This window comes from Lepidothrix coronata, unplaced genomic scaffold, assembly GCF_001604755.1.
Source record: "Lepidothrix coronata isolate B3197 unplaced genomic scaffold, Lepidothrix_coronata-1.0 Scaffold138, whole genome shotgun sequence".
In the NCBI taxonomy this organism is placed as follows: Eukaryota; Metazoa; Chordata; class Aves; order Passeriformes; family Pipridae; genus Lepidothrix; species Lepidothrix coronata.
Window position 1 is genome coordinate 482,835 of NW_016690318.1, and position 24,484 is coordinate 507,318.

General features: G+C 37.6%; 1 protein-coding gene and 1 long non-coding RNA gene across 2 annotated transcripts in view; one reads left to right on the forward strand and one right to left on the reverse strand.

Annotated features, from left to right (window-relative positions):
- Positions 1–15,949, reverse strand: part of AQR (aquarius intron-binding spliceosomal factor) — a 51,595-nt gene extending 35,646 nt beyond the window's left edge. The window contains exons 1-14 of the mRNA XM_017827368.1: positions 15,761–15,949; positions 14,832–14,888; positions 14,008–14,048; positions 12,990–13,025; positions 11,521–11,641; positions 10,058–10,198; positions 8,413–8,481; positions 7,834–7,934; positions 7,080–7,156; positions 5,797–5,861; positions 3,760–3,876; positions 2,263–2,376; positions 1,436–1,539; positions 658–760 (exon numbers count right to left, since the gene is read on the reverse strand). Of these exons, the coding sequence (XP_017682857.1) occupies positions 658–760; positions 1,436–1,539; positions 2,263–2,376; positions 3,760–3,876; positions 5,797–5,861; positions 7,080–7,156; positions 7,834–7,934; positions 8,413–8,481; positions 10,058–10,198; positions 11,521–11,641; positions 12,990–13,025; positions 14,008–14,048; positions 14,832–14,888; positions 15,761–15,847 (1,233 nt within the window). The 5' untranslated portion in view covers positions 15,848–15,949. The remainder of the gene's footprint in view (positions 1–657; positions 761–1,435; positions 1,540–2,262; positions 2,377–3,759; positions 3,877–5,796; positions 5,862–7,079; positions 7,157–7,833; positions 7,935–8,412; positions 8,482–10,057; positions 10,199–11,520; positions 11,642–12,989; positions 13,026–14,007; positions 14,049–14,831; positions 14,889–15,760) is intronic.
- Positions 1–22,738, forward strand: part of LOC108503434 — a 42,591-nt gene extending 19,853 nt beyond the window's left edge. Inside the window, exons 3-4 of the long non-coding RNA XR_001876826.1 lie at positions 3,795–3,920; positions 22,449–22,738. This is a non-coding gene — a long non-coding RNA (uncharacterized LOC108503434). The remainder of the gene's footprint in view (positions 1–3,794; positions 3,921–22,448) is intronic.
- Positions 22,739–24,484: the final 1,746 nt, after the last annotated feature.

Here is a 24,484-nt window from a genome sequence, read left to right on the forward strand (position 1 = left end):
TTTTAAATTAAATATAATTTTTTTAAAATTAAATAAATATCTCTCCATGGCATCGATAGGTATCGTATCACTACCATCTAAGTCTTAGAAAACTACATGAACAATTTTTTAAGAAATCACCAACCCCAAAATAAGCTTATTAAACAGATTTTAAAAACCAGCTATGCCATTTTAATACTGATATCAGATCAGAAGCCTACAGTAATATTGTATACCTTGAATATCCAAGGTATCAAAAGAAATTATGTGCAACAAAGAGTATTTCAAATGGGTTTGAGACTTAAATAGGTACTGAATACTTAGATCTACTTTAGCAGATTTTTTTAAGTGGGGCGAGAAGGTTGCTAAATAAGGAGCAAAAACTTTTCCAGAACTCAAAACTATTACTAAGACTCTTCTGACTGGCCTTTACTATTACACCAAACACACACATATTAGTTTCTCATGGAAATTACATATATATAAATAGGCATTTTCAAATATTTAATTTATATGGTTTTAAACCCCATCTTAGTATGCCATTTACTGCTGTAACACTGCTGTGGTTCGTGGGTGCTTCAGCAGAATGCCCTAAATGACTACTTTACTGAAGTGTAGTTGCTGGATTTAGATGAGTTTTCAAAAGAAAAACACAAGCAGCATTAACTATGCCTTTACCAGCAACTCCAGCAGAAACTCCTTTTCGTGGGTCGTGTCTTCCCCTTCGGCCAGGGGCGGCAGGAGGCACAGGTACGACGCCACCTGGTGGAGAACGTTGGAGCTGCACAGCAAAAGGAAAGAAAAGCCTCTATCGCTTAAACTGAAACCAGAGAGAGCATTTGCTGCAGCTTAAAAAAATCCAACTATCTGTTTTGATCAGAGGCCAACATTTATGGATCGTTCTTTTAAGTGAAGTTTGAGTGTAATGTGTAAGCTGAACCTCTCAACTACAATAAACAGAGCAAGGTATGAATACTTTCTATTGTTTTAAGACAGGTACCTGAAACAGAATCAAACAACAAAGCACACATTGCCTTTGACAATATACAACCTACTCACATTTTACTTACAGCATTTACAATACAGTGGCATAATTTTATGATTTCTGTTGTAGTTCTTGTACAACACAGTAAAAAAAAAATAAACTAAACAGCTTAGAGGTTAACTACTGCAAGTTAATTACTACTACAACTACTTTAAGCAACCAGTTTATTTTCCAGAATACTAGTTCTTTCTCACATTAATTAAAAAAAAGAAAAATAAAGTTATTTTTCACTACTAGTGGACTCAAAATCTCCCTGTCTCTCTAATTCAGGAGAAGTAAAGGCACCATGACAACTCAGAAGGAACTGATAAGTCATGTGAGAACGCATGAGAAGTCAGAAAGAAAAAAGACTAGAAATCTGTAAAATTAAATTATACTGAAAACAATTTCAGTTTCAACTTGATAACTTACCTAAGGGGTCCAAATAACTTCACCAGTGCATCACGAGTATCTACTGCAGCTACATTTGAGAGTGCAAAGTCATATAACTCCGGGAAATGTGCAAATGCTGCTCTCTACAAAAGACCCATGCACAAAAATTGGATGTAATCATATTAAAGAAACAATTTAGTAACAGTTTAAATGTTCAGATAAAAGCTTCTCCTGATTCATAACATGTTCCACCCCATGGACACTACCACCACAGAAATAAAAGCCAATGAAACACCAACTATTTGTTACTCCTGGATTTCTGACACGGTATCTTTTCCTTATACACCGTTCTATCAGGTCTGTTAATGAAATGAAATGTAATGGAGCAGGCATGTAGCTTTGCAGGCAACTAAGAAAAACAAGGAACAAGTGTAATTTGGCCGTGCTTCCTTGAATCGTTTTGCTAAAGCTGATGGGAAAAGTTCTGAAAAGCATACGTGAATTTACTTTGTCTCTTCTGTACCAGGGACCACTGTTACCACATGCCCACTGATCTTGATGAAATGCTGCCACCTACTGCACCACTGCAAGTTCCTACAGCATTCACAGTTCATCTTGGTAACTTCAAGTCCGAAGTGGTGATGTTTTACTAGAGCATATTATTTAGTCATTGTCACATCCACCACACTGAAGCATTACATGTCTTCAATATGACAGGCAGTCAAGCTAAAACTGTTCTTGTAACTCAATAGGGAAAATAAGGGTTTGATTTGGGAAATATCCTTGTGCATATTCCAGCTGCAAATTAGACTAGAAAAACAAAACCACATCCTTTCCCTCCCATAAGCACTTAATCATCTACCTACCTGTAGAGAAGTAATTCTGTCATAGTGAATTGTTGTCATCTCATTCTCTGTCAAAGCATTTCCAGTCTGATCATTGATTTCAAAGCCAGTGTAGAATTTAAGCATATCTAAAAGCTAAGACATTAATATAAATTAGTGGATTAACAATAAGAGACACCCTACTACAAAACAAAATCACAATTTAAGAGGAAAAACAAAAGCTCCTCAAAGTTCTAGAAGAAATGGACTAAGGGGTGGTAGCTAAATTTTACACTTGGCTGATGCACAAAATAATTTTGGTTAGGTATCTCATCTGCCAGAGGCTCACTAAGTCACTGAACCCAACTTATGGCTTGCTGCTACCAAATGGGAGAAGTCTTGCTCCCTCCTGCTCCCTCTGATGGCAGCTCTGAAATTCATCCTACCTCTCAATGAGATTATTTAACTTGGAAGAACAAAATTATTCTGATGCGCTGCTGGCTTTTTGTTTCATCAATACTGACCCTCAATGAAAATGAACAACTGCCAGAGATGGGGGATAGCAAGTAGCAGGAAAAGCAGCTCACATGAAGGAAAGGCAAGAGATCTTCAGATCCTGCCATTAAAAAAAATATACTAGCTATGACTGAGTAAACTGAAGGACAGTAGTGAAAAACAGCTGCACTACAGAACAGCCTGAAGTCAAAATCAAGAACACAGGAATGCACTAGAGACAACTTCTGCTATGTGTGCAGTTAAGCATCCCAGAAGCTCCACTGCTTTTTACATTGTACTTTTAAGAACTTTTCAAGAACAGAACCAAAAATATTACTCTGCTCTTGTGAGATCCCAGTTGGAGTACTGCATAAAACTGTGGGGCCTCCAACACAAGAAAAATGTGTTGCAACAAGTTGCAACAAGTCCGGAGGATTTGGCTACAGGGCTGGAGGACCTCTCCTAGGACAACAGGTTGAGACAGCTGGGGCTGTTCAGGCTGAAGAAGAGAAGGCTCTGGAGAGACCTTATACAAGCCTTTATAGTACCTAAAGAGGGCTACAAGGCAGCTGGAGAGGGACTTTTTACAGGGCATGTAGTGATAGAACAAGGGGGAATGGACTTAAACTGAAGGAGGGTAGGTTTAGATCAGATACTAGGAAGAAATTTTTTACTGTGAGGGTGGTGAGGCACTGGAACAGCTTGCCCACAGAGGCTGTGGTTGCCCCATCCCTGGAGGTGTTCAAGATCAGGTTGGATAGGACTCTGAGTAACCTGGTCTAGAGGAAAGTGTCCCTGACCATGGCGAGGTATAGGAAATGAATCATCTTTAAGGTTCCTTCCAACCCAAATTGTTCTATGAAATGTAACAGCAGTCACACACTTAGGTAACTGTAAGAAAGAACTACTGTCTGATTTAAATAAATATGTAGTTTGCATCCAGGAGAAAAGCCTATCTTCAACAAATAAATATAAAACAAAACAATTGTGGCATTCAGAAACACAGTGAATGAAAAAGTAATTTTCAACAACTTTGTATCTCACCTGGCAGAAGAGGTGACCCTCTTTCTCTCTTTTAGCAAGACTAGACAGGTAACAGTGAACAACAAGATGGGAGTCATCCAACACTGTATTGAACCAGCGCCGTGTGGGAAGCAAAGCCTGTGGTAAACAACCTCACGTTAATACAAGTAACTCTTCAAAAGGTAAGAAATCCTAGCTTTTCAGAAATTTTCCATTTCAAGAAGGCATATTACGATATATTGTTGCAGTTATTTGCATATCTAATACCCTAACAGAGGTTCTCTTCTTAAAGCAGAATTTATGTATGCCAAGACACTGGTTTTATGTAGGTAAGCAGCTAAGAACACAGCTTTTTATGTGACTGTGAGCATGGCATAAACTTGCTATTAGTGAGAATTCATCTTGCCAGTAAAAAAAGAAATTAAATACAGCAATTATTCTACTACTAAGTGTCTATATAATGGCTGTGTGCTACAAAAGATACGTCAAACTGCTTCAACATTAAGTGTTTGTTTTCTATACTAATTTCATTAACTTTTAGCTTATCTTTCTAAAACTGCAAACTGTTTCTTCCAAATACGATATGGTATCTCCTATTCTTTGTAAGACTGAAGTTAGACTACCAATTTTTCAAATCTTAAAAAAATGTAGTGATCATTTCTTCTCAATGTAAATAGCTTAAAAGCTGCTCTATGTAGCAACTGTTGATCAGCATACAATAATACACCACAACTTTCTATGGACTGAATTCAGAAAGCCAAAAAGCATCAAAACGGTGTGTAGAACTAAGATGAATAAAAGAATCTGTAGTAGAAAATGTTGATTACTCTGCACAATAATTACAAAAAACAAACTCAGAAAACCATAAGAACTCTCCATGGAATCATTACTTTCAAATTATCAAATCACCAAGTTTTGATGGCAGTATATATACTGCACTATGAAACAGTACTATACTAAAAAAGGCTTCAACGTCAGTAAATGAGCCCATTAACACAGTACATGTTACAAAGGCAGAAAGACTTGGATTTACAGCTAATTTCACATTTGCTTGTTCCAGTCAATTAAACAGACTTCATAACCTGTCTGAATTCTAACCTTTCTGTAATACCCAGTAAGAACCAACATTAAATGTACTGCCTCTTAAGCATTCTGGCTAACTGACAGACTTTAGTTTACCTTCAAATACATATTTTCTCTGTAAGAGTATATTATATACATATTATATACATAAAACAACAAACTTTAATTTAAATTATTCATTCTATTGCAACTACAAGCACAAACTACTTAAGTGATTTAACAGAGGACAGTTGGACAAAAGTTAGACAAGATCAAACCACTTTAAAGTTCCCTGTGATTACTGTTTCAGAAAAGTCTCTTTTATTTCAGCATGCCTTCTAAAGTTGAAGTTATTCTAAATAAGTATCTACTCATGTGAGAAACTGTAAATGAATGCCTTTTGTTTTTAATACTGGTTCTGTGATGCTTAAAATTGTCTCACTCAGTACTAGCTGAAAAATTTCACAAAACTTTGCTTCGTCCCCTATTACCCCGTAACAAAGCTCAGTCACCAGATCTGATTCATGATTACTTCTAAATCATGAATTCTAGTCAACACAGAAACAGTTTGCATTTCAGAACTACTGCTGCTTTCTGGGATTTAACCCTATAAGACAAAAGATACTTTAACTGACCTGTTATGCATTGGGAAGAACAATTCTGAGTTATTCCTAGCAGATTAAAGTATCACACACTTCAATCAATTGCCAGAATTATTACCACTACTCCAATTAACAAAGTCCTCTTCACTGAGCACTTTAGCATCCTACTTTTGTCTAATAATTCATCTCGCTTATAAATATTACTGGTCACTTCCCAATGTAGATGCACTGCTATAACCTCCTATTTACAGATGGAAAACCACTATTAAGGAACCATATGCACAGCTGGGACATAACCACTTGTTATTGGGAATAAAGCTGTAATAATGACTTTATGCATTAAAGGCCTAGAAAAGTACACCTGGAAACAGGCTGAAACAATTTAATAACTCACCTCAAGGTCTAGCATGAGTTCAATAAACCTTTCACAATAATGAACTTTGTCCATAGAAATAGGACCTAGATAGAAGAAAAAAAATTTTAAAACTGATCCACACCATGATATATTTACACTTGAACTATTCTTCAAAAATGTAATAAATGCTACAAATACAACAGTATTAACTTTTTAATCTTGTTAAAAGCTAACTAATACATTCTTCTCTTTCTGAAACAATCCTTTCTTATATCCAAAATTCTTCTGGTTAGCAATGAAAGAGAGGAATAGAACCAGAGTTTCAGGAGTGATTTTATCAACTTTGAGAAAACCTCATATGTGACATGCAAAAATGCATTCTTCCACAGGATATCAATGGCCCATTAAGCTTGTTAAGAACTTTTAGGGCCCAGTACTCAAAAATTTAAAATCTGCAATCAAGGTGTGTGCAAAAGGCCTTGACCATCTTCAAAGGAACTCAGTGGTGACTACTAAGGGGCCTTCAGAATCATATCAAAATACATTAGTCTGCTCTAATGACTACCTAATTCCTAAAGTCTCCAAAGAACTATTTAAGTAAATCTTCCTAAAACAGATCTTGCATAATCAGAAAAACAGAGGGGATAAGTATCCTTTCTGAGGAAGCCACAATACACAAAATTTCCCCTTACAGCTCAGGTAAGAGTTGAAGTTTGCCAAGAGTTTAACAGCAAAAGTAGAACTCTGGGAAGTGATTTCACCCAAACTGTGCCGTGCTTAGAGCATAATAATCCTGTTTTGTTAAAAGGCTAACACGTTCCTGTACAAACACTTTTCCTTTCTAAATCAGGTAAGCATATAATTTTGCTTGTCACAATGACTTATAAATCAACTGCAGTCAAATCTTACAGAATTTCACTTCACTTAGGCTTTTGTTCTTACTGTAAATCAACAGTACTAACAGAACAGAGACTCATAATATGCATTTATACCACCTATTTAAAAAGGCATCTAAGTATGTATAAAATGCTTTAATGCTCTGAGCATACAATAAGGAATATCAGTTCCCAGAAACACTGTTTTTACTAGGTCTGTACTGAACAGCGGGAGGCTGAAAGAAGCTTTCTGCTGTTTCATTTTTAAAATATATACAAATTTGAATATAATTTTTATACGAAATCCATCCAGGCAGGCATATATTTCACTAAAACTCCATCTGAATAAGGTCTCCAACCTCAGGTTGATATCCTAAGGACTTCAGCAACAGAAAAGAACTTAACACAGATTACCAGACAACAAAGTAACATAAGAACCACAGTTACCTGAGACAGGTATCGTCTTTAGCACAGAAATGAATTTCTGAATGAGCTGTGAAAGAAATCTTCTCTCCTGATATGCTCTAAAATCAGACATATGACAAAAGAATTAATACTCCTTATGTGTAGACTAGAAGTACATTGTAGCTTTAACTAATACAAAGTTAGCTGCTTCAAAATTTACACAATGGTAGTGGGTTGCTCTGAAACACACCTGAACTGTTTAGATGGTAACTCTTCTCTCTGCACTCAGGCACACAGAATTGCAGTCTACGTTTTTAGGTACAGAACTGATTAACAACCCATGCTTCTTACTGAGTCAAAGAGAAGTTTGTCACCACCTACACCTTACCACTTTGCAACGCAAAACCATTGGAACATTTAATTTTGCTGAAATACACAAAGATTTATTCAAATATTTGCATAAGCTATATGCTTAAAAGAGAAACATTTGCTAAAGGTCATGGAAAAAACCTAATAACTATATGAATATTCTTTTATACTTTCATCCAATAGCTCTAAGATTTGATATCATAAATTCACTAATCAAATAAAATATAAAGTTCTGTAACAATATTTTGCATAAAGACTACTAAAAAACAAAAGAGCTTCCAAGAGACCACATATGATCAATCCTTCTTTGCCATCTTCACATGTTTTTTAAAAAACTTTTTTTATTGAAACAATTTATTTTAGCTAAAACACAATGAAAGCAATAAGGGCTTTGGATTTAACACAAAAAAATGTTTCTGTAACATACTGCATTCTTGCTTCTTCATCCATTTTTGCATCATTTTTCTTAATTAGATTCCAGAATTTTCTTAGTTTTGGTGTCTTTTTCAGTTCATGTTCCAGTCGCTTCTGAAACGTTAAAATGTTATTCAGTCACCAAGAATTCTTGTTTTCACAAGAGATAAAAATACAATCCAGTCTTTTCATTAAAAAAGGAAAAAAATACATACCAAACTGAAATAAACAGTTGTCTCAGACTATTCTCAATAAGTATCATTGTAAAATGAATGTAATACTGCTACAGAGAGTCTAGTTATGGCTAGATGTCAGCTCCATTGCCTAATCCCTGTGACCTCATGGCCTTGTCTACAAACTATAAAGAAGCTATAAGCAAAAAGGCTTAGTTTTAATAAAAATTACATAATAATTATTATTACGTGGAAATTAGCAACAAACGAGAAAGAATTTTACAAAGCACACAAAAATGTAATTCCATAGCAATGCTGTAAATATTAGAATTCCTTAACAGTATTCCATAAGAATTCACTTTATAAGACTTGGATAATGCCTAGAAGATTGCTCTGTCAGTTTACAGTGTTATGCTTACAGGTTGTAGAGCCATCCACATCGGTAAGGAAATGAGCTGCTGCACTTGACCTCTGATCAAGTCCACTTCCTGTTAGAAAGTTACAGACAAAAAATGCTTTTTTTTAAAATTCTTATGTTTTCTGATGTGCCTGTCTTACAAAATAAATCCATGTACATTACCATCTAACAAAAGTATGTTGTTCTCTTAGACTTCACAATTTCCTAACAGGAAACTGCACTACCCAGTAACACCTTCATATTTTAGGCTCTTTCCAGGGAGTCTGTCAGTTCTCAATATTTCAGCAGAGGCCCCATCTGTGCACGTATTTTTAGCACAGAAGCCGTTGAGAACTGATGTTCCTTCTTCACCCAGTTTTTATTCTTGAACTCAGTTTTCCCACTGTGCTTTCTCTACTTGTTTTTATTCTATACTTTCTCCCCTAAAGCCCTTAATTTAACAAGTTTCTCTCACTTCATCTACACTTTTCCTATTATCTGAAATAAATAATTCTCTCTGTCAGTTCAAATGTGCTCTCCCCAACTCTGCCTGTGATCTGCATCCACAAAGTTTTCCTTCTTTCCTAAACCACTGAAAAACTTCCATTAACATCTTCATGGACAAATACTCCATTCTCAGCATTCTGACACTTTAAACTTCACCGCTCTTCACTTAGAACACTGCTGCGACTATTCTGTTCCGCCTGTCACAAATAAGGGCAGCTTGCAATAGCAGTGTGCTTTTACAAGCACTTTTTCACTGGCCTCCCTATCATGTTATATGAGAAACGTGCTCTACAAGAAGGATTCCATAGTCACTATCAAACTATTGAAAGTGGAGATGCATTGTACCATGGATACTACAGAAAAATACTACCTCAATGAAGTATACACATAAAGTTTAAGATGCTTACTGGCTCCCACAACCATTCCTAATTCCAAAATCAAATAATTCACTTTCTAAATTGTTCTGCCTGTGAGAATTTTGTTCTTATTTGTGCAGACGCCGATTTTGAATAATACATCCCATGTGCAATGTAAGTAAAGAAAAAGTCCAGTAGCAAGAGTGGTTACAGAGCACTGCTTCATATCACAGATAATTGTAAATTATTCTCCCTGCTTGCTATTTAGGATCTTCAACACTTTTTTAACTACAGATTGAGAACACAAATTGGTCCAATGCTTTCTTAAAACTAACTCGGGAGAAGTGCAGACAGAAATATTATCTAAGTCTGGTTTCAAAAGTGAAAAACACAGTCTTTCTCAATAGCTAATGGAAATAATTTTTGTGCAATCTCACAGGCAAAACAGAAAGAGCAAATAGTAAGTCATCTGCTTTTAAGTGTAAAGTAACTTTACAAATATAAATACATTATTTTTTTAAGCACCATTTTTAATACAAAAATTTATATTCAGTTGTGCCTCTAAATTGTCCAAGTGCCAATGCTTCAATTTCAAGTCTCTTCTATGACCTTGTGTCAGAAAAAAGCAAACATGATGACAGAGATAAAGTAAGAGTCAAAACAACAGGTAAGAGCCTCCCAATAATGTCTTTTCATTAAATGGGAATTTTGTTTCATCTGCCTCGTAAGAAGAAATTGCTCAAACTGCCATTAACACAGAACAGCATAAACACACTGGAAGTATTACAGTTACTTTTAACATACCAAACTATTGAAGCAGTGATCAAGGAAAAGCAGCAGGACTGTCTGTTCATGCAGAGAGTACTCACTCTCATTTTCAACCAGCGATGCTTCCAGTATGCGTTTGAAAAAGAAAGGAAAGTGTTCTGGCTTTTTTTTGAATGTCTGGGAATAGAAGAGGAAGTTGATTTTGAGTCAGATTGATACAAATAATTTCAATCTTTTCACATAATATAGCTTAAGTTCCCTAAATCCATTTAAATCCATAAAAGAAAGGATTCATTTTCCTCTTTTCATTTATTCTGACTGGGCAGCACAAGCAAAACAGACCAGTGATATCCTCCTGACACGGGATCCTCATGGTAAACCTTCTGCATAGTCCCACACAGGTGATGCACAGGACAAACTGAACAAGAAGCACAGGTGGAGTGGATTGTGTTGTGGGAACGTTCAATTGGTGACTGCACAAAAATATTGTAAAATGTCCCAGGTTAGAAGACAATCAGTAGACTTTGGCTAGAACTATGGCAGTTCTCAGTGATCTACAAAAAGTGAGCAGGTAAAAACCACTAGAGATTTATTTAATGGAAATTCCATTCAGCTACCTCAGAAGAAAAAGATAAACTAAATAATCATCAAGACAAAATGGTTTCTTTACAAGGGCAGTCATGTACCAGATAACAAATTTAACTAATCTGATTGAAAGGTAACACATACCTGTCACTTTGCATCTAGGACATATGCCAGAACAAAAAAAAGACAGACATCATATGAGCCAGTTAGTAATCCTTCATGCTTTGCCAGCACTGAAGTAATGGCACTAGTACTGAAGTAAATGTGCTTCTGAAATAACACTTGCATAGAATGTCTAACTAGGCTCACATTGTTGAGATGTTTGCGAGAAATGGACTGTTCGTAGAAACACAAACATTTCTAAACGTATTATTAAAAAAAAAAATAATCAAACAAAACCCAAACAAACACCAAAACCCAACAAAAAACTAACCAAGCAGTCTACACAAGAGCAGAATAAGAGATCATTTTAGTATAAAGCAAAAAAGCTAGAAAATCATATTCACAGGTTTTAAGCACAACATTATTGAAGAATATGTTTCAGTGGTGCCTGCTTATATCCACAGATTAAAAAAATCCTTTTTTTTTTTCTTTCAATATCAGGGCAAGAACTTCTCTGTAAATACCCAACTTTAGTTAAGTGCCAAAAAAGCAAATGCTGGTGATTATTCTGCTATGAGATGCCACACATTAAGGACTTGTGCACTGGGAGGGATCAAGTAATTTTTCATCTGTCCAGTCCTTTCTCCAAAAAGAACTTACAGTTTAAAACAGCATATGAGATACTGCAGCTGAGGCACCATTCCCTTTTAACACTACAATATCTGCCACCTTCTGTCATTACAAGTGAGCCCACTGCAAAAGCTGCAACTTGCAGATCAAAGTCAATTCCAGCTGTAATTTAAATCAGTTACCTCCCACGCAGGGACATTCTCTCTGAACTTCTCATTCACCATACAGCAGATTGACATTAAATATGCCTTACTGGACACCTCTGGAGAATAATTCATCCATAGGTAATTTTCAAGGTACTGACTGTGAAGAGACAAAGAGTATTTCATTAGTTACTGCCACCCACATAATCTGTCACTCATTTAAAAGAGCAGTTATCCACAACGTTTTTTTTTCCTCTTTAAAGTCATCTTCATAGTTTGTTGAGTAGTTCCTCAAGTTACCTCTCATCTAGGTCACTGAAGCAAAACTTGTTAAGACTCAGTAAAAGCCACAAGAGACAGATGAGTTTTTCATCAGGCAGACACATTCATCGGAGGGTTTTCAAGTGTAACAAGTAGCCACAGCTTCATACAAAGTCATAACATGAATTCAGGTTGATTTTCCCAAAGAAAATTTCTGAGCATAAGATGCAAAGAACAACTACAGTATAATAGTATTTGTATTTCTAAACAAAAAAAAAAATCTCGTGGATAAAGACAGAAGAGCTTAACAGACAAACAGGGGGCAGGGAGGGCAAAGAGAGAGAACATGACTGGAAAAATGGCAGTAGATGGGGCTATAGACCAGAAAGTACTGAAGTTATGTTAGGGGCTGATAACATTAAGAATGTTCACAGAAAGGATAAGAACCTCTAACTCCATGTTACTGCTGACATACAAATTCCAGAAGTCATGCTACCAGCATGCCATTGCATGCCATTTGTTATGTCAAACCCCAAACCATTATTTATATTCTCTCTTCTGCAACTTTTCTAATTAAGAAGCAGGAAACAGAGGGAAGTTTATCCTACTTTGGTAGTTAGTGACTCTACTTATATATTTCAGCCTTTTGAAACAAAGAATCTACCTCAACTAAAAAACATCTCATTGTATTTGTTCTTAAGATTTGATAAAAGAGCCAAAGAGAACATTAAACATTGTGTTTTTAGACATACTCTATAAATTCTTCCAGGCAAGTCTGAAGTAGTTGTAAACTACTGTTTAAACAATTTCCATTTCTTTACAAGTGAAGAAAATGTTAGTGATGCTGCTGCAGCACAATTCACTTTTACCCTCATAGTACAAGACTTAATCCAAAAACTTCCTCTGACTTCAATGAGTTCTGATTTAAGTCTAAATGACACATTCCAAATTACAGACCTAAGTTTTTCACTTATTTCACTCATACTCCCTTCCTCAATGCTTCACTTACACTAGAAATTGAGAATCATGAACGAAGATACTCTGATATGTTACTTAAATTTATGAATTATTTCCCCTTTAAATTAAGCTCTCCTCACTTAATTTTCCTCAGTATACAATTCAAGGCCTTATGAAGTAGGAACAAGTGAGCATACTACCTTCAAACTGACTTACTGCCCTGCATTTGCTTCTCGTCTTTACAGGTTCCTATGAAAAAACAACTCAAAGTTTCACTGCCATTAGCTTACCTGAATTCAAGAAGCATTATTTTTCTAATAGCAAACCTAAAAAGGAAAAAGTAATCAATTAACACAGGAACACACACATCTTAGCTGCACGGAAAATGGCTATATTTTTCCTTATTTCATTATATAAGGAAGCTTGTAGAAACACCCAGGAATTACTTCTGCCATGCTGTTTCCATGCAATAGCAACCACTCGAATGCAGAAGCAACTGCTGTGGAAGCTAAAGCTCATGCAGATTCATTAAACAATTAAATTCACATTTAAAAAAATTCATGCAGGTGTTTTAAATATGAAGACACCACTTCCAATAGCACATGAAAATACAAATTGCTAGAAGCTGAGAGTGTCTTCTGGAAAACTACAATTATATATTTAATCAGTTCATTTCTTCTTAGTGACTAGAAACTGAAGCTTGCTCTGATCGCATATGACAATTCTTAGATTACTTTCAGAAAGGAATAATAAGATAATTATTTCCAGAGCTCAAACTTCCCCTGAAAGCTCCAGCTACAGTTACAACTCTTTCCTGTACACACAGTTGTAGAATTTAGTTTATCCTGGATTCTTTGTCTCCCCCATCTTACAGTACAACTAGAAATTAGACTTGCCCTTTATAAACCTGGTAACAGCAACCAGGAAAAGAGTAGAAAGCTAGAGGCAGCACACTCCTCAATGTTGTTTTTTTTTCCTTTACATTCCTTAGTGATAAAAGCATGGATCAACCTTCTATAACCATCACAACAAAAACAACATGAAACACAACAGACTACCAGTAAAGGAACTGAATAACAGCATGTCCAACCATCACATTTAAGAATTATGAGTTTAGGAAATTTCTTTTTACCACATTCAGACTTTGAAATACCATAACGATTAAGTTACTTAAACACCCTTGAGTAATTTTCATCTCCTTTCAACATGTAGATGAGTTTTATAATATTCTATAAAACATTAGAAACCACTTCAATACAGATAATGTTGGAATGGTTGCCAATAAGAGAAAGCAACTGGTGTACTTACTTTGACCTGACAATTTCTTTTGTATATACATCTTCAATGACCTACGGGAAAGAATATTTAAGAGAATTTTATATACTGAATAAAGTGACTAAAAATGCATTAAGACACCTTACTCTGAATTAGTTACTCTGTGCTTACAGCTACTAAAATACTTTTATCAAACTTTTCCAACAAGAAAGAATCTGCACTATCAGTTGCAATAGGCACGCTTTGATGTCACATGATACAGAGAAGCAGTTCAGCTGCTTATGTACATCCTAGTTCTAACAATCACAGACAAATTTTATCACAAATACTACAAAGAGACTAGGCAAACATCCACAAGGAAAAGAAACCTAACATTTAGGTACTCTGCACTACACAAAACCAAACACATTGTGCCAAATTTTAAACATTCAAAGTGCACATATCCACCAGAACAGCACTGAAGTTGTCTGATCAAAACTTTCCAAAGAGAGCTTTTATAAAGTACACAGTTCGGCAATACCTGCGTCTTTCATCCTTCATTTTTACAAGTAGTACCCTCTCAAGCATCTTTTAACTTCAAAGGAGATGCTCAAAAATCTGTTGCCCCCCTTTCTTGGCCAAAATAAACTGAACAAATAGCATGTAAAAGAACTGCACTGCTATAGCACACCTTTCTAACAGCGTCTACATTTATAAACTGCAAATACATAAAAAATTAGTGTCTTAAGCAACTGTTGACCTTCCAAGCAGTCTCCCATCCTTTTATATAAAATAAAGACCATTGGACATTGGCACATCAGAAAAGGGTTGATCCTCATTCTTTTACACCCCAACAAAGTTCCAGTAGAAGTAATTACCTTTAAATCAAAAGACAATGTTTTCTTCACATGTGGAGCCCAGTATTTATTTGCTAACTGCATGAGAAAAAATAAAGGTTAAATATATACATTTTCAGTTGTAGTGATACAATATCTCTACAACACATTTCATCCCAAAACTTTATTTCACTAATATCTTACTTAATTTCAGCTTACAGTAACCACAGGTAACAAAATTATATTTTCTAACAGCAGTGTTTTTCAACAATTTAAGATTTTATGCCTAAACCTTTTCCAAGAGAGGTGTAATTCTCTGGAAAAATTTCAGATGCACAGACTGCTATGTAATAAACAACTTTTACTCGTAAGCTACTTCTAACAAAACCCTCAGAAATACAACATGATCTTTCAGGGACTGTGAATCCCAGGTTTCAAATGATTATGCTTCCATTGAGGAACCTAACAAGTAACTAGACACTATATACAAAAGTCTAATATTTTAATGCTATTTAATGCTTCAAAAAGACTCCTGAGCTATGGTAACAAGAGCTTCCTATCCAACTTTATTCAACCTCCTTTTGCTCTGGAAGAGGAAGGAAAGCAAATTTCCAGAGAGAAAGAAATTAATAATAATAATAATTAAAAAAAAACCCAGACTTGTAGAAAACCACTTAAAACGTTCAGCGACAAGAAATTCTCAGCAACTTTTCACGTGTTAAAACATGCCTTTTAGTAGTGCATGATGCATGTAGTGCTGCTTTGTAAATCTCCCTAGTCTGGAAGCGCTGGGGGTAAATAACCTCTCGTACGTAACACAGTTACATCTCTCATCACTTACGACAGAACAAAACCCTTTCCCCAACACCCACGGCCTAGGAAGGCTATTTAAACACCGCGGCGCCGTCGCGGCGGGAATGGCCCTTCCAGCGCCCGGCCCCGCCGCGGGAGGGGCGGCCCGGCGGCCCTACCTGTGTCACGTACTCCGCGTTGATCTGCGACACCGTAGGCGCCACGATCTTCTTCGGCGCCGCCGAGGACGCCGCCGTCGCCGCCATGGGGACGCCCCTGAAGCCGCCAGGAACAGGCCACCGTCCCGGGCACTCCCAGCCCGGCCCAGGCCGAGGGAGGGATCTCCGGCCGGGAGCAGCGGAGTCGGGAGCGCTTCCGGGGCCACGAGCGCTAGAGCGGCCGTGGGGTGGGCGGGCGGGCGGCGCCGCCACCTGCTGGTCCTTCGCTGGCACTGCTGCCCCTTCCCTGACGGTGGCGCCTGCGGGAGCTCAGGAGCTTCTAAATGCAGAAAGGCTGTGGGAAAAGACGGAATCACAGAATCAACCAGGTTGGAAAAGACCTCTGAGATCCTCGAGTCCAAACTATGACCTAACCCCACCTAATCAACCAGATCATGGCACTAAGTGCCACATCCAGTCTCTTCTTAAATACCTCCAAGGAAGGTGACTCCACCACCTCCCTGAGCAGCCCATTCCAATGCCCAGTCACTCTCTCTGTAAAGAACTGCTTCCTAATGTCTAACCCAAACCTTCCCCGGCGCAGCAAAGACTGTGCCCTCTTGCTGGTTGCCTGGGAGAAGAGACTGACCCCCACCTGGCTACAACCTGCTTTCAGGTAGTTGTAAAGAGCAATAAGGTCTCCTCTGAGCCCCCGTCTCTCCAGGCTAAACAGCCCCAGCTCCCTCAGCCTCTCCTCATAGAACTTGTGCCCCAGTCCCTTCACCAGCTCATTGCCCTTCTTTGGACACTCTCCAGCACCTCAGTGTCCTTCCTGAACTGAGGGCCCAGAACTGGACACAGTACTCCAGGTGTGGCCTCACCAGCACTGAGTACAGGGGAAGAATCACTTCCCTGCTCCTGCTGGCCACACTGTTCCTGATCCAGGCCAGGATGCCATTGGCCTTCTTGGCCACCTGGGCACACTGCTGGCTCATGTTCAGCCTGCTGTCAATCAGTACCCTCATGTTCCTTTCTGCCTGGCTGCTCTCCAGCCACTCTGTCCCCAGCCTGTAGCATTGCAGGGGGTTGTTGTGGCCAAAGTGCAGGACCCATCACCTGGTCTTGTTGAACCTCATACTGTTGGTCTTGTTGAACCTCATACTGTTAAGAGGGAGGCAGTCAACACGCCAGATTGCTGCCACACTCATCATTCCAACACTCAGTAAATTCACTTAGGGGGGCTCCTTCTGTTCTATGTATGACTTAGGGCACAGGTTTCTGTCCATCCTAATGCGGGAAAAACACACTAACATCAAACAACTGCCACTGAGACCTGAGCATGGCTGTGCACCCTGTCTGATCCATGTGCCCATAATTCTGTGGAGGAAAGGCAAAGGTACAAGGGAAAAATTGCCCGGTCACGGAAGTCAGAAGTTTGATAATGCTTTAGAATGGCTTGCAGTAACTCATTCTATTTGGTAAACAGATTAATTAAGGAGGAAATTAAGAGACTCCCTAGGGAGCTGATGGTGCTTTGTTTCTGGGCTCATTATCCAGCACCTGCCACTCAAGTACTTTAAACTTCCAGGCAGATCCTATTGAAGTCTGTTTGAATATGACCTCCTTTGTTTTGCTATCAAAGTAATCTCCATTTCATTTCTTCAAGCAGAAGTTAAACTAAATATTCTTTTTGAAGCTGAATTAGAATGTACAATGGGAATGGGAAAAGTAAGGACAGTACCTTGAATAGGATCAGACAATTGCTGCATTCAAATAAACAGGCCTACCACATGCCTTTACTTTAGAAGACCCTGAAAATTTACATTTTCTGCATGAAAACTAGTAAAACCAAAAAGTTACAAAAGTATCAGTAAAAAATTCTATAAATAACAAGGATTGAACATGGTCTTGTCTAGTCACTGAAACCTTCAGAGATCTGTATTTGATGAAAAATACGTAAATGCAAAGCACTTAAAATACATTTGAACCAATGTACCCCACCTTATACTTAAATTTTGATATTAAAAACCCAGTGCATTAAGATGCTTCAGCTTAAATTAAACAGCTTAGAGATTGTAGCTTGTGACTGACTTAGGCTAATCAAAATCTATGCAAATACAACTACACCTTTTGGTGTCTGCCCTTTCTCCATCACCTAGTACAACTGCTAGCACTTGCATCTATGGACAGGTGTAGAAAATACAAGTAAAATTCACCTGAGCTGGCTGGTTGAGCCGTATAAGCATGTTGCTGCATCTTAGCGGATAATACTGCCTACAGTGTCCTCCCCAAGTTGCCTTCCACACTTTGGTTGCTGTATATTTGCCTGCCTCAGAAGTCAACATACATAGCTTATATTTGCATGTATCAGAAAAATTTGTCAGTTTGGCAAACAAAAAAGAAGAGACTACTCTTTGCTATCCATAAGTAAACTACAGGGATAAATGACAGGAAAGGAAGGAACTACCAAAGGACAAAGAAATGTCCTATAAATATTACCTATAAATATGGGCTGAAAATAGGGAAGCTTCTGCAATTGGCTTTCAGGTAGGAGCCTTGTGTTTAAGATGGACAATCGGGAGAGGCAAATGCATTTTGGACTTGGTAAATTTTCTAGAACAGCTTTGTAAGGCTAACCTAAACCTTCTGGCTTTTGCCTATGATAGATCATCAGGCATGTGTCAAAACCTGCAAATTTCCATATTTTATCAAAGCTATGAAAGCTCAAGAACGAATCCACATTTACCTATCTTTTGGCACTTGGGTGTGCCTGTGACGAGATCAGTTTTCTTAAACTTCACTACAGTCAATCCAGTCAATGTGGCAACAGAGGTCATTCCAGAGCACAGATCAGAAGTAATTTAAGTGCTCTCATTTGCTGAAGGAGCTTCTGATATCAGAAACTAATATCACATGCCTAATGGTAGGTAATATGATTACATGCCTAAGTGACAATATCAAATAAAATGATAAAGATCCCCTCCCTATAAATAATGCATTACATTTTTCTCTATAAGGCGTATTGTTTAGTTAGAGACTGCTGGGACAGTAGGACTACAAATGAATAGCAAAAGTATAAATCAGTGGTTTGGAAAAATACATCACGTTCAAGCCTCAAGAGCAGGGCAACCTTTAAAGAGTTGTGGTTAGAGCAGGTATAACGACACCCAGTGTTGTACCTATGTCCCCCTCTGTGACTCTGACCCCAGCTCACAACTGTCTATTAAGACTGGTCTCTTGAATGCCTATGCTCAGTTTACCCCCCTGAGTGGAGGCACATCTGAGACTTTCCACCCCAAACTCCTTTGTAGTTGAGGAAAAATAATACCCCGTACCCTGTCATCCCCACAGCCTTCTCTGAAGTTCTCCATCTTTCTGTACTCACTGACTTAACATGTCAAGAAAATAAAATATTCCTTTAAAAAATCTGTTAATTCATTCATGAAGACATGTATTATTTACAAGTCACACATTTGAGTAGATAGTTTTCAAGACTATTATTCATTTCTAGGCTGGTATAACTAGTCCTGGTCAATTTATATTCTATGCTGCTTTCTTGCTTAATTAGCTCTTCTTGTTTTGGATGCTTGCCCTTCTATATTGTTGTAGCTAAGAAAAATACGCTTTTCTCCCTCTCTTTGCAAACTGTGTAAGCCAAGGTCACCAGTAAGCTGCCCATTGCTTTTATCTCAATGATACTCTCCTGAACACAGTTTCAGTAGGTCAGAAAGTACCTAGTGATAATCAGCAGGAGCTGATTCTATGTTCTTTCTTGTCTACCTTTTAGATTATTTTAGGTTCTACCTAGAGTCACAGAAATTATTAATTTCTACCAATGAAAACTCCAAACAATTAATTGATAAGGATTTCCAATATTAATTGATTTTTTTTTTTGTTATTGTTTTAGGGTTGTCAGTGAGACATGATCAGTGAAACTAGATTCAGCAGGGCCATACTTCTAATATAAATGCCATTTCACTTTTTCCTTTTCTCTTTCACACAGAGGTTTACCCTTCAGCTTCTTAGACATAAATAAACCCTGCACTGAAATGCAGACTCAGTATGGATACCATCTTGCACCTATGTACATTTTGCTGTAAAAGTTTTATTCCAAAGCAGGTGACAAATACCAGCACTGCAGTCAGGGTGCCAAATGGAATTACCTTACCCAGTCCAGTCACCAGATTCCTTGAAAATTATGAACCACCATCTTGTCTGATGGACAACTGACTTGTTCTCCTCCGAGCAAGCATTGTGTTAGGGACAGATGATTCCCCATGTGCCTCAGCCTGGTCACTGCAGCACAGCAGCTACTCCTGGCTCTTTGATCTGGAGCAATGGGGTGGCTATCACAACTCTACTGCCACCTGTCCAGGTGGCCAGAGGAGCAGAAATGACAGAGGTTCCCCTGACATAAGGCGGAATTGAAAATATTGAAACCTCCTTTCCAGGGTGGAGACTGTTCCATTATAGCTAACACCACTCTGGTGAACAGAGAAGCAGCTCACTGACAGCACTGTTGTACTGCTCCACGCTCTGCTATCCATGGGTTGTTTTCCTGCTGGTTCATCTGTACAATTTCAAGCTAGGCCTAAAGCTCCCATGCATGATCAAGCCCGTTGAGGCTTTCTGTGAAGCAAGGCTCTCAAGCTTAGGAGAACATACCACTTTAAAATCAGCTTTTATCTTAGCTTGTTGACTTTTACACATAAACACAAGGTTTTTCAAGAGGCATCCCTCTGAAAAGCTCTGAAACAGAAATCTCCACACAGGAGAATTACAGGTCTCATCATGTATATATACAAACTTGCACATACAGGTTTTCTTCTAACCAAAGGAGGAAAGTGACTATGAATATGCAACATTTTGAAACATTCCTTGCAATGTTATCTAAGTTTTTGAAAGGGATGAGGGGATGAATGGCACAGAAACAGAATATTATGTACATTAAGCAAAAAAGATCTGAAATCTCCTGTGTCTCTTACCTGTTGATATTGTAGAAGAAATATATTGATTTAAACCTGCTTTCAGGTAAATAAAATTTGGAACAGCTTCTCAAAAAAGATCAGAGCAATCCTTCAGCATGTAAAAAGCTTAGGCACAATGACAAGGGGTTATTCCTTTGATTATAGCTTATCCTTCATATCAGTTAATATTCATAGATACTAAATGTTCAGTCTGTTCTTTATAGCTTTAATTCAATCATGTAACGTTCCTTTAACTATTTTATTTATGTGTATTCTTCTAGTCCAAGGCTTTTGTCACCGTGTTCATCTCACTAAATATGTGTACTTCCACTCAGTAAATATGGGTACTTTCAAAAATTATGCCTCAGTTTAGCAACAGATGCTTCTTAAAATATTTAGAATTTTAAAGTGTAAAGAAGCCATCAGTAGCATTCTGATTTGTGTATAAATATTTATTTAGCACACATTCTGGCCAATGTACTGCCCTTGATTTTTGTGCAAAACTTACAGTAACTTCAATGGATATTCTCAGCTCATGACTCGAGAAAAATATGGTTAATTCAGCAACCCAGATGCTTTGATATCCCAGAATAGCAGCAGTGCATCTAGTGAAGGGAATGCTGAAATAGGAGACTTTGTGTCATTCTGAGCTTTCTGTTGCTGGGCTCACATTTGGGTAACAGCTCAAGTCAGAGCAGACTCTGGGCTATTCTAATTCTTTTCAGAGAATTTTAGCTAGGTTCCTACCAACTGAGGCAGAACCACAGTTAGAATTTAAGAGACCAATGGCCAGAAAAGGTCTAGAAATATTTGCTAGAAATCCTATGAGAGGCTTTTATGTGATAAAGTTTCTATGTGGAAAAAAATTAATACGAAATAAATCTGTTTGATGGAGGAACATGGGGCCTTCATCACTGAAATGAGATTATAAGGCAAATAATTTCCTTTCTGCTAGTGCTGGCATGAGAAGTGTTATAGAAATTTGGGTCTATTTGCAGCATCATTGTAAAAGTAGATCCTTGATCACATATCTTTCCTCACAATAAAGAAAAAAAAAAACCAGATTGCAGACAAAACTGAAGTGTATCTAATATGCAGCATAAAATTAATCGGAGGCAGAGCAATTCTAAGATGCTGAGAGCTAGCTCCAGTCTCCTAAAGCTTTCATCCTTGCTTTTCTCCATATTTTCTAGGTTTTTGGTAGACATTTCCATTAGCATGTCAGGATTTTAAGAGAGGATAAAATGGCAATAAAACAGAATACCTACTGAAGACAGCAAAGTCACAATGGTGTAATACTGAAAAATAATTTAATGACTTTTAATAATTCCTCTTACTGAAAAAAACCCCTTCTACTATGATATAAACTACAATAATATACAACAAATCATTTTAGCTTATTGGCAAATGGACATTTTTCCTCCACTAATTGCACTAGCATCAGACATGCTATTCAACGCCTGAGGGAATTCTCACAAAGATATTCTCACTACCCAAGTACCTGCTATTATTAAGACCCAGAGTCTAAATATGAGATAAAGTGCACTGCGGCAAATAAGGTTGCCAAAATACTAATCCAAGGTTGCTCTCAGTGTCATGAAAAAATCCTAACATGTTTTGATCTTAAAAATTATCCTCAAATTGCCTGGTGCATTTGAGGTGTCTAGATGGCTTAGCAGATTTCTACTTAATTTAGTAGGCCTATATTGTCACTAACAGGAATCTCTCTGATGTATTTTCAGGATCATGTGAGAATCAAAATAAAGTGGAAACTGAGGAAATCATCTGATTTTCTGTAGCTCAGCCAGCTCCTTTTGCAAACACATACTTAAGGATTAAAATTTATACCCTAAAAAAATGCACAAATAAAATAATGCAAATTTGTATGCCAGAAAGATAATGTTTTCCTTTATGTCAATAGAATACGAGTGCAGTGCATTAGCAGTACAAATGGGAGACACCATGCTTAGGAACAGTTTTTTACTTTTTCATATAGCAGTGGCCACGTAATTCTGTTTCCCTTCCTTCACTTTGTCAGCAAGGGACATTCAAGTGCCATGGGCAAAGCTGGACAGTCACCATATCCATATGCTCTTACTACCCTACACACCCAGATGACTTTCAGTGGAGAATGACAGGCCACAGTCTACATCATCACCGGTCAGCTTCTTGCATCTTCATGCACTCACATCCTCAGGCACTATTTTGCATGCCAAGGCAGCACACGTGCAACCACCACTTCCATGACTCTTGGACTAGAAGTCACATATGGGATTTCACAGATCCATACAGTTCAGCACCAGGGACACTGGAAGGATTCCAGTGATGAGGAAACATTTCAGCAACATATCCAAATCATGTCAGATGCATAACGGAATCAAATCACACATTAGGATATCCTGGAAGCAGACAGGAACTGGAATGGCAGAGAACAGAAGTAAACAGCATTCAGAGACCTGTGATAACTCAGGACAGATATAATGACACTTTTATGTTAGAACAATAGTTTCTGAACAGGGATATGATCACTTATGAGTGATTTTGTTGGCATAAGACTGATTTCTCCTTCATTTGCACGGACTTTGAATATTCACCTTTTTAACAGATGCTAAAAAAATGCCGTTTAAAAGCTGCTTGACAGAACTAGTCATTACATGAAAAAGTACAAAAGTACAGTTAATTTGCTTAACCTGGATAAAGTACATTACGTGAGAGCATAGTCACTTTTGTAATTTCAATTTTCCTTATGATAACTGCNCATCCACAGCCATCAGACCATAAAACTAGGCTATTAAGTTAGAACTTGCACTTTAAAAATCCACAAAACCTTGCACTAGAAATATGAACCGTGACCACTTTAGTTATTTAGGAGATCTAGGCATTTTCAACATTATTACAAGGGGCCATTAGACAGGCTGAATCCATAGTCTTTATTGATTTAAGAGTCATTCAGCTGTACTTAGAAAAGTGTTACTCAAATGAGCTACTATTGCAAGATTATGACTTTTAGAGTTTTACATTTACACTAGAAGGCAGCCAGGAAAACTAAACATTAGATCCAGCCTAAGGTCTCATTAACTTCAATTAAGTTTCTTTTGTGTCTATCTTCAATTTGCCTAACTTTTCTTGTTGGCTCTGGGTGAAATAGTTAGAGCAGATCACAGCCAAAGGAGAAACCCAGCACTCAATGAGAAGCAGCTACAAAAGTGATTAAACAGTTTTTCTGTGGTTTATCATTGTTTTTTTTTCCTTTTTGAATTTTTCTGTAGACATATATAGGAACACATATATGTAAGTTTTGATTTTCTGCCAACATTGTGTGGGGGTACAACTGCCACCCCATTGGTCAAATCCAGGAGAAAGTTTGGCAAGGGAGTGCCCTCTGAACCTTGTGAAGACCCTCAACTGGAGGGTCTCCCTTATTCCTTTTATCCTTACTCTTTCCCATCCTTACCCTTTTTCCATCCCCAGCCTCCACACAGATCATTTTAGGTTGATTTTAGTTGCAAATTGATTTATTTTAGATTTTAGTCTGATTTTTCTCCATGTGCTTTAACCATCTAATAAGTAGTAGAGTGAACCTTGTCAACCAATTTTGTCGTGCCTTCACTTTTACATTAAACCTGCTTTTAAAGATACCTTTGCCAGTGATTCTTTGAGCAACCTAAAACACTCATTTGTGACACATTGCAATGACAGTGCAGCACAAACATTTTAAAAACATCCATAGCCACATTTCCTAGGTAGAAAATGGATAATGTGATCAGTTAGTATGGCA